At 44.0% G+C, this 10,309-nt stretch overlaps 1 protein-coding gene across 1 annotated transcript in view; it reads left to right on the plus strand.

Moving 5' to 3' along the window:
- LOC146965596 (protein NLRC3-like) overlaps window positions 1–8,858 on the plus strand; it is a 104,810-nt gene extending 95,952 nt beyond the window's left edge. The window contains exon 11 of the mRNA XM_085765063.1: window positions 8,272–8,858. Within this exon, the coding sequence (XP_085621189.1) occupies window positions 8,272–8,858 (587 nt within the window). The remainder of the gene's footprint in view (window positions 1–8,271) is intronic.
- Window positions 8,859–10,309: the final 1,451 nt, after the last annotated feature.

The raw sequence follows: 10,309 nt of genomic DNA on the forward strand, positions 1-10,309 counted from the left end.
CTGGAGACTGGACTCTCTCAGGTATGGAGAGGCTGCTGCAGCCACACACACTGTCTGATAGAGGAGGAGGAGCTGGAACATTTCCTATGGCCCCATTCACACCTGGTCACACCTGGTATTAACATCTGTCTCAGGTGATCCATGCATTGATGACACCAGATCCCATCACTCAGACCAAATCCAGAGTTGGTGTAGGCCACAGTGAAACTCCGTCCACTCCACTGACGTCCTCTGTCTCAGTCTGACTCTTCACTAGAGCATGGCTACCCGACCCAAGCCCATGGGTAACCCGACGGGTAACGGGTCGGGTCGGGCTGCACGCGGACAGCTGGTCTTGGTCGTTGGTCGCGAGCGCGCGTGTGTCGCTAGTGCCACTTCAGGTGGATCCGTGAGCCAATCATCCGTCTACAGTCTAGGCAGGGGAGCCCAGGTGCAGGTTGGATGCGGGCTGCCCTCTGGTGTCACTGAGCACGTCTCACGGTCCTTCTCTGCTGGTTCCTGTCGTGTATGAGTGAGGCTGCTCTGGCACACATACACACACACACGGCTGTGTCCACCAAACGCTCTCTCTCTCTCTACCGAGTCGTCTCACTTACAAGCCACTTGACGAGCGTCGCACTGTTAAATGTTTGTCGTCATTGAAAATAATGTGCATTTTGCATAGTAACATTTCGGGTAACGGGCCGAGTCGGGCCTGATTTTTAATTTATTAATTCGGGCTCGAGTCGGGTCGGGTTTGAGAGTCTCGGGCTCGGGCTGGGTATGGTCTTAATTTCCAGGCCCGTGCAGCCCTCTAGTCCCAACACAGTTTATACTGAAGCCAAAATCTGTTTCAAAAAGTGTTTCAAACATGAGCTGTGCAGCTTTCATCAGTCACAGTAGGTGCGTTTCCATTACCCCTTGAAATGCGAAAAACCTAAATATCGAAATGAAAAGCTGGTAATGGAAACACCTACATTTCGAAAAAACTCTCAAATATCGCTAAAAGGTTTTTACGCTCTCATGAGGTGGTTTTTGAGACGTATCGATACAAACGTGTATCGCAAAAGTGTAATGGAAACACTTTTTTCGCTTTTCTACACGTCACCGGCGTCACCAGAGTTGTGTGTGTCCACGCTGTGTTGGTTTATGTAACTGGAGGGGACGAATGAACCACATGTTTTTTGTCATGCATTGCTGACCTGGGCATCGTTTCTCAATAAATTAGAAAAACCTTTCCAATCATTCCCCTTTTCCGTGCATGGTTGAAGGAGATTGGCTCGCATCCACACTCCCCTCCCTCCTGTGCCAACATGTCAGTACCAGTACGGGTGTGTGGACACAACCACCGTACATTGTTGTCAGCACCTCATCACAGCTGGAGTCTCTTATTTGTGGCCGCTGCCAGCGCCACACGGGCTTTGCCTTTCAGCAATCAAGCGCTGCCTTCGTCTTTGTTAAAAACAATAACAGCAACAGCTGTAGCAGCTGAGATAGCTGTTAAAATTAACCAGCCAGCGGTAAACCTCTGAAAGCGTAAAGTTACTTGGCTCGTTTTCTCCCTGGGATGAGGACGGAGCTGCCTCCCCCCTCCCAGCAGATCAGCTGAGTAGAGCGGCTGCTGCTGCTGTGACAGCCGCTGCCCTGATCCGCCACAGACATCCTAACAGTTATAAACTGACCACAGACTCTGGATTAAACTGTGACTTTCTCGCATGAAGAAATATTACAGTGACGTGTTAACAGCGCTAAATCCAGAATTAAAACAGCTTTTTATGGCTGTCAGTTGCCGCAAAATGGCGATAGCGCGATGCTAATTTCTGTTAGCCCGTCTATGTGGTTTTACATTATACGTTAACATTAAGCTAGTGTAACCGGTCTGCGTTGTGTTGTGACGTTGAGGAAACAAGGACCACAATTCTCGTTTGGACCAGCAGGGGGAGATTTATTCTGCGTACAGCAATATTATTGTTAGTACAGCACAGCACTCAGTCTCACATACCTCTCTTCTCATCAGCCATTTTTCAGACCGCATGTGTAACTCCTAATCTCATTCTCATGGTCATAATACAATCACCAAACAACCCCCCAAGACCCACTGGCAATATTTTAGTAAGTAAATAAGAACACATATGAACATCAGCACCAAAAGGGTGAATAAAAAATGCGAAATCATCACAAATGCAATAACAAAATACACAAAAGCAAATGGGAGCTCACCTGCGTACAGCAATATTATTGTTAGTACAGACAGCACTCTTCTTCTCAGTCTCACACACCTCTAGAGGAGGGGAGGAATAACAACTGCATGAGAGACTAGCTTAGCTTAGACTCACGACCGTCACTCGGAGCGCTGTGCAAAATACACTCACAGCTGCACACATACCATACCCATTCACTCAATTAGCTAAAAAAAAAGACATGGTATTAAAACCGCATGGTTAAGACATAAAGAAAACATACATTTCACACTCTTAGCAAATATTTTAAACAAGAGCACGTTTTACCCCTACCTCTTCTCATCAGCCATTTTTCATACTGAGAGAAACGGCGCGACGTGCACAGGATGTTGACGGAAAGGAAGGGTTACCAAAATAAACCTAACAAAATAAAAGCTCCCACATAAGAATATCAAAGAAAAGAATATTGTAGGTTAAAAATAACAGCAATACCAAAATAAAGTGGACTTTTGGTGAAATGAAATGAAAAGAACCCATCGGTTACACTAGCGGACTTTATATGCTTAGTTGTGACACTGGCTGTGTGTGTTTTGAACATCTGCCACACGTGGGGTAGAAGCCGCTGATTGGCTGAGAAGCTTTCACTCAAAGCTTTCCTCAGGATGCTTATTGGATGAACAGCTAGAATGGGTGGACCCAGGCCCACTAGTAGCGCCGCGGCTGGCTGTCACCATAGGAACGCAAGACGCTTACATCCATCTTCCTCAAAGTGAAGTCTCGCGGGGCGAGAATTATGGGATATGGCGAGACTAGATTACGGCTCATTCACAAAACACCTTTCAATGGAAACACCCACCCACTTTTTCGAAGTTTCAGAAATATCGCTTTTATTTTGTGACGATCTGTAATGGAAATGCAGCTAGTGATGAACTACTGGGGTCAGGAGTTTCTCCTCATGACGACTTCAGTGTCTCATCATGACTCACTCAGTACGTTTACATGCAGAGCTTAATCCAGCTATGCTCAAAATTCGATTTTGGCGTCAAGTCGGACTTCTGTCCTTGTCTCAATATACATGCAACTGAGAAAACCGAATTATTGACGGGGTCCGCCCCCTCATGCGGCGTCACCCGTTGCTTCAGCGGGTTAATACGCTGCCTGTCCTGTTGACTTTTCTGTCATCTTGTAAAAAAAACTGGATATAAACAACTTAGTAGCTTAATAATAAATTCTCAACTGCAGTTCCCGACCAGACGCACCAGTCTGGGCTGGATGCGCCCTGAGAATAGGATACGGGCTTCCTCTCTCTCTCTCTCTCTCTCTCTCTCTCTTTCTTTTTTAATAAAACACTCTTGCTGGTCGCGTCGCGCTGTGTGAAATGCATTGACTCGGCGCTGATGTTGGGTTTTTTTCTTTACTTTGCGGGGCTCAGGCGGCTTCTCTGCTCCACTTGGTGCCGTCTCTACTGTTGTGGAGCAGCGCACATGCATTGTCCAGTTATACTCCGACTAAGGTGAATACATGACGGAGAAAATCTAATTCCAATCGCATTATCTGGATGTCTTAATCGGAGTTCTCAACTCCGATTTCAGTCGAACTAAGGTGTTTACATGCACTTCAGTTATCCAGTTATAGTCGGATTAAGGCAATAATTCGTTTTTTTCAAGTGTCATGTAAACGTACTGACTGTGTCATATTCAGGAGAAGAGATGTCAGTGATGAAAGCAGCTGTTGGCAGCTGTGCTCTGAGTCTCTCCAGATGTTTGGATCAGACTTTATTTCAGAGTGTATCAGGAAACATTTCAGCTGCAGCTGGTTGAACTGCTCCTGAACCAACAGAGTGTTTGACCTGAACAGTCCCAGAGACTGTAGACACCTGTTGAGTGTGGACCATAGTGCGAAATACGGGGGGGTTTGGGGGGGTCGGACCCCCCCGATTAACCCCTTGAGACCCCCTGAAAGACTCAAAAGCAAAATCTGAGGGGGGTCTCAATCTTGTCAAAAAAATAAATAATATAATATAATACAATAATTTTATTGTGGTCAATTAAATGTGTTTAAGATCACCATGTCCAGTATTCATAATTCAAAACATTTATTCGTTTAACATTAAGCTGAACCATGTCACCTGCGCATTATGCAAATTAGCCATGTGCGCCAGCCCAGCGCAAGAGTCGAGCCCACTCGCTATCAGAACAGAGGATCCCGTTCCTCTCCCACCCTCTGCCGAAGAAAGTGAAGTTGAGGCCGAGTGCTCTGAAGACGTAGCCGCAGCCCCTGCTGCTAGCACTGGTGATTGGCCGCTTTTCTTTTTCTTTCTTTTTTTTTTTTTTTTTACACCTAAGCAGGTGGGGTAATGGAAATACCGCAACCCTTGGCTTGACATTAAGGCAGGAAAATAACTTGAGGTAAGAGGCTAGCCTGCTTCAGCATACTATGGCCTGAACCCCCAGTGGTGTTGTTTGGCCAGGCGCCTGTTGTGAGCTATTTGTCTGTGTTTTTTCAATTTTCATGATGGCCCGTTATACGAATGTGATTTGTGGATGTGTTCGATGCTGTGTTTAAACGTATTTGCTAGATGGATGGTTAGATAAGGCTACATGATCGGTCATAGTTGCAGGCTGAGGATCTCGTCGTGCACTTAATTGCAAGTCAGTCTCCGATCTCCAGATTTATACAGTTGGTTGTTATTCGAGTGCACGAGTTTGGTGTCTTTCATTCATTTTAATTGTTGTATTTTATTTATCGTCAATTACTTTCTGCATTGTAATGCACAACTTTGCCTCTCCTTTTTAGGCTATAGGCTAATTTTCTTGGCTTATTGTAATGTTATAGTCCTACTTTATAAAAAGAAAAAAAAATAACGGTATTGCGCAACAATCGCGAGTTAGGGACCCCCCCGAATATTGATGGGTATTTCGCACACTGGTGTGGACACACTAACAACAACACAGCAACAAGAATCAAAGCATGTCCACTGCTCAGAGACATTCGTCTCCCAGCGTCTCCAACCAAGGAGGAAATAAGAGACAGAAACCAGGTGGCACCATCAGGTCTCTGTCTGGTCAGATATTGATGATCAATAATCAGCTCAGTCTCTCTGAGATCCTGATCTTGTCCTGATGAGATCTGTTGTTGTGTTGAGGAGACAGTCAATCACAGTGTGACATCCAGATGTCCTCACTGTCCAGAGGCCTGGAGCTGTCAATCAGAAGACAGTGAGTGTAGTGAACAGTGTAATAATCAGTGTTTGTGGCTGAATGTGTGTGTGATCAAACAGCTGTTTTCAGACTGTGTGTGTGTGTGTGCTGACTCCAGATCAGATGAAGCCACAAAGTGGCTCCTTAATGAAAGTCTCCAGCAGCTGGAGCTTCACTTCCTGTCTGAGTCCATGTGCTCTGAGCTGAGCCTGCTTCTCTCTGCTCTACAGTTTCTCTGCTTCCTCTGGACTCTGACTTCAAGTCCAGTCAAAATGTGTGGACAGGTTTGATGGAGCTCAGGACTGGTCCTGAGGACGGCTGCTTTATTCCACATGATGTGACTGATCTCAGTGAGTCAGTGTGTTGCAGCTGATCTGTGTGAAGAGCAGAGAAGAACAGAGTCATTGATCATGAGATCCTGATCCGTCCTGTCACTGTGATCAGATGGTTTCTATTAGAGCTCCTTCATCCACTCACTGCTGCTGTGGCTCCTGTGGAAACCTGCTCACAGCCTCATTCTTCAGCTTCCTGGGGAGTTTTCTTCAGACAAACACAAGTTGTGTTCACACTCAGTGTTTCTCACTAAACTCACTGTGTGTTTCACTGAGCTCTAACAAACGTGTTGAGTGTGTTTCCTTCCTCATCAAACACTGAAACCACACTGCAAAAATTAAAAATCTTACCAAGAATATTTGTCTTATTTCTAGTCAAAATAAATCTAATTATACTTAAAATAAGACTCATCACATTTAAAAAGCAGCTTGTTTTTAGACACTTTTTTAATTTTTTCAAGCAAATTTTCCACTTAAAATAAGTAGAAAAATCTGACAGTGGAGCAAGTTTTTCTTTCTTATTACAAGCACAAAAAACTTGCTTTCACTGGCAGATTTTTCTACTTATTTCAAGTGAAAATTAGTTTGAAACAAGTGAAAAAAAACAAGTTGATTTTAGGTGATGAGTCTTATTTAAAGTGGAAAGAGATTAGTTTTGACTAGAAATGAGACATTTTGACAAGAAATAAGACAAATATTCTTGGAAAGATTTTGAGTTTTTGCAGTGCATCCACTGTTCACAGCTGCACTCTTCTTCTTTCCTGGTGCATTGTGGGATATCTGGGCTGGTCAGCTCCACCTGTTGTGTCTTCATCTTCTTTGCTGTGACGTGTGTTTGTGCAGCTTGAGAGTCAGAGAGTGAAAGTGTGTGTCTCACACTGCAGTGACATCACATGGAGAAAAGACATGATGAAGTGTTTCCTCCTGGTCTCCTCCTGCTCTGTATCATCACTAGATAAAGACTCCAGCTCCTTCTTCTCTGTGCTCAGTGTTCATCCAGACATACCAGCCTCCATGTGAACACAGTGATAAAACAGTGTGTGTGTGAGAGCCATGTAATGTCCATGTGTGCATGCTGACAGAGAAGGTGCTGCTCTGACCCCCCTCCTCCTTTCAGGGTGGAGCCTGCTGGAGTCCCATGGTTGACACCAGGTCTGAGGAAGTGTAAGTCTGTTTTTACTTTGATTCATGGAAACGAGGGATGCACATGTTTAACCGTTTAACTGTTAACAGATAACAAGAACTTTGACCGATTAATACTATCAGTTATTTATTAGCTCCTTGTCGTCAACTCATGGGGGCGTGTCGACACATGCAGATTTCCACGTGCCTTCAGTCATATCTCGCGGTAAAAAGTTTCACAGGAGGACTGACAGTATGTGCAGCAGCCCCCCTGAAGGAAGATCAGACCATAAATGTAGCTACACAGACATAGATGTGAATCACCTGTAACAACGGCGCTGAAAAAAAATGAAAAAAGTAAATAAAAGAGGACGTCGCTGCAGCTCTCCTGCAGCTCCACAGAGGAGCTCTGCTGTTCCTTCAGTCTGGTGTTTGGCTGCACTTTGTAACTAAAACAGTTCTACACTGGACGATCTAACCTCCATATGAACGATCAGCTGAGACAGAGCAGAGTGGATGTGGCACTGATCAGCTGTCACAGCACACGTGTGTATTTAAAGGGATAGTTCAACATTTTGGCAAATTGTCCCATCACCATAATCCCTATAGTCGTAGCAGTAGGTTCGTTATCTTTAATTGTCGGTGCAAGCTGTTTGTAGAACGGCGGAGCAGAGCCGTGAGCTGCTCAGAGCTACGCTACGGAGGCTCATTATGGGATTTCTTGGTTTCCCTCATCAAACTCATCAAATACACAATCCCAAAACTCCAAAATGCTCTGGTGGACAAGTTGTGACCTGCACATTCACCACGCTATGAGATAATAACACAACGTTACGAAACAGAGCCGTTTTCGAGGTAAATACAGAGACTGTATATACAAAACTGTCCCTGAAGGCAACGCGCTTCAGCGGTTTTGCATGAATTTTCCTTTAAAACAACTCTTTCTGGTAAAGTTGTGTTATTATCTCATAGCGTGGTGAATGTGCAGCTCACAACTTGTCCACCAGAGCGTTGTGGAGTTGTTGGATTGTGTATTTGATGAGTTTGATGAGGGAAACCAAGAAATCCCATGAGCCTCCATAGCGTAGCTCTGAGCAGCTCACGGCTCTGCTCCGCCGTTCTAAAAAACTGCTTGCACTGACAATTAAAGGTAACGAACCTACTGCTATGACTATAGGGATTATGGCAATGGGCCAAAATGTTGAACTATCCCTTTAATGGCAAAAAAATATATATATTGGACCGCCGTAATCTTATCGGTTAACGGTTAATAATTGGTTAATGAGCGTCGGTTATCGGTCAGAAAAAAAATTCAGAATGTGCATCCCTACTGGAAACAAAGCAGCACATTCAACCATCTTCACACTGTCACATCACTGACCTCATGAGTCTTCATCAAACTGTCAATAACTGATCACATGATCAATAACTGCAGCTGTGTCTTGTTCTCTCCATCAGATTCCTGTCGACTCACAATCGACACAAACACAGTGTACAGAGAGATCAAACTGTCTGACAACAACAGGACGGCGACATGGGTGATGGGGGAGCATCAGTCATATCCTGATCATCCAGACAGATTTGACCAGTGGCCTCAGCTGCTGTGTTCAACTGGTCTGACTGGTCGCTGCTACTGGGAGGTCGAGTGGAGAGGAGGGGTTGTTATATCAGTGAGTTACAGAGGAATCAGCAGGAAAGGAAACAGTGGAGACTGTGGGTTTGGAGGGAACGATCAGTCCTGGAGTCTGGACTGCTGTGATGATGGTTACAGAGTCTGTCACAATAACAGATCGACACCTATCACCTCCTCCTCCTCCTCCTCCTCCTCCTCCTCCTCCTCCTCCTCCTCCTCCTCCTCCTCCTCCTCCTCCTCCTCTGTCTCTAACAGAGTAGCAGTGTATGTGGACTGTCCTGCTGGCTCTCTGTCCTTCTACAGAGTCTCCTCTGACTCACTGATCCACCTCTACACCTTCAACACCACCTTCACTCAACCTCTCTATCCTGGGTTTGGACTCTATCCTGATTCCTCAGTGAGTCTGTGTTGAGTGAAGCAGAGTCTCCTCCTGTCACAGAAACCTTCTCTCTGTTGAACAGACAGTTCAGTCTCTACACGTCTGTCTCTGTCTCTCACTCACCTCGTCTTCACAGGACAGAGATGAACACAGTTTAATAATGAACTCATCAGCGTCATGGCAACAGAAAAATCACTGGGACCTGAAAAACAAGAAAAAGTTTATGAGAATCACTGAGAAGAGTTTAAAAAATCAACTGATTTAATCCATGAATGTAAATAATCTGATGTGAAATAAACAAAAACGTGATTTAAAAAAGAATCAGTAAATAAATGAATTAATAAACAAACATATACATGTCGACATTTATTACTGGATTTATTTTGAGATTCATTTCCTGGCAGATTTGAATTCATTCATCAAGTTTTGACTAAAATGTCTCTCCATAGGCGTCAACGTCTTATTCTGAAATTGTTCACTGCTGCCAATGTGTGACTTTACTTTGTAGAATGTTTATCGGTTGTTTTTTCTCTAGTTGTTAAAGGGATAGTTCACCCAAAATTCAAATTTCACTCATTATCTACTCACCCTCATGTCGACTAAGAGCTGGGAGAAGTTTCAGAGTCCTCCGTGTCTTCTCTGAGTTACGGGGGGGGGGGGTCGCGCAGCAGTATTTGTCCATATAATGGTTGTGAATGGATACCAACTTTCTTCGTAACAAAAAGACACACCAAAAAACATCCAAATACCTCCATGCTGCTCGTCTGTAATGTCCCTCTTGTATTGAAGCCCCAACATGAGAAATTGTTCCGAAAAAAATTAAACAAGTCTATGTTTTAAGCTTGTTTGTAGCGGAAGCTCCCAGTGTCTCAGTTCACTGCTCTGCCTGTGTGACCGGCGGAACAATTTCTCATGTCGGGCGGCTACCTAAAGCACCAGAAAAGAGACCAAGATGGATCACTGCAATCCGGAGAAACGGCTGGGCTCCTGGCAACGACACCTGGATTTGCAGTTCACATTTCGTGTCAGGTAACTTTAAATGATGTTGTATTTTTGGGCAAAATCATTTCATTACATGTATTGGCCAACGTTTCCCCAGTAAAACTCTGAACGCTAGCGTCTTTCATTTAGCTACATCATAAAAATAAAACTGTTTGACTTTATTTCCTGGACTGTCATCATTTATGCTAATTACCTGTAGTGGGAATAACAGTTGGATTGTTTCAGTGGCATTTTTTAAAGTGTCTAATAAAAACAAAAGTTTTTCCTGTTGGTCCTGCCCACAGTTAAAGCTACTGCAGGTATATTCATAACATCATACAAAATTGAAAAATTAGAAAAGTAGCGTTTTATTTAGCCTAATATATAAAGAAAGTGACTAAACCTCCATAAATGAACTTTCCTTTGGGGTTAATAAAGTAATTCTTATCGTATCTTAAAGTCCAAATGTAGGTGTAGGTAATCCTTTTTTTAAATTCTGATTA

Source organism: Trachurus japonicus, chromosome 21 (genome assembly GCF_045865225.1).
Source record: "Trachurus japonicus isolate A0001 chromosome 21, Traja_1.0".
In the NCBI taxonomy this organism is placed as follows: Eukaryota; Metazoa; Chordata; class Actinopteri; order Carangiformes; family Carangidae; genus Trachurus; species Trachurus japonicus.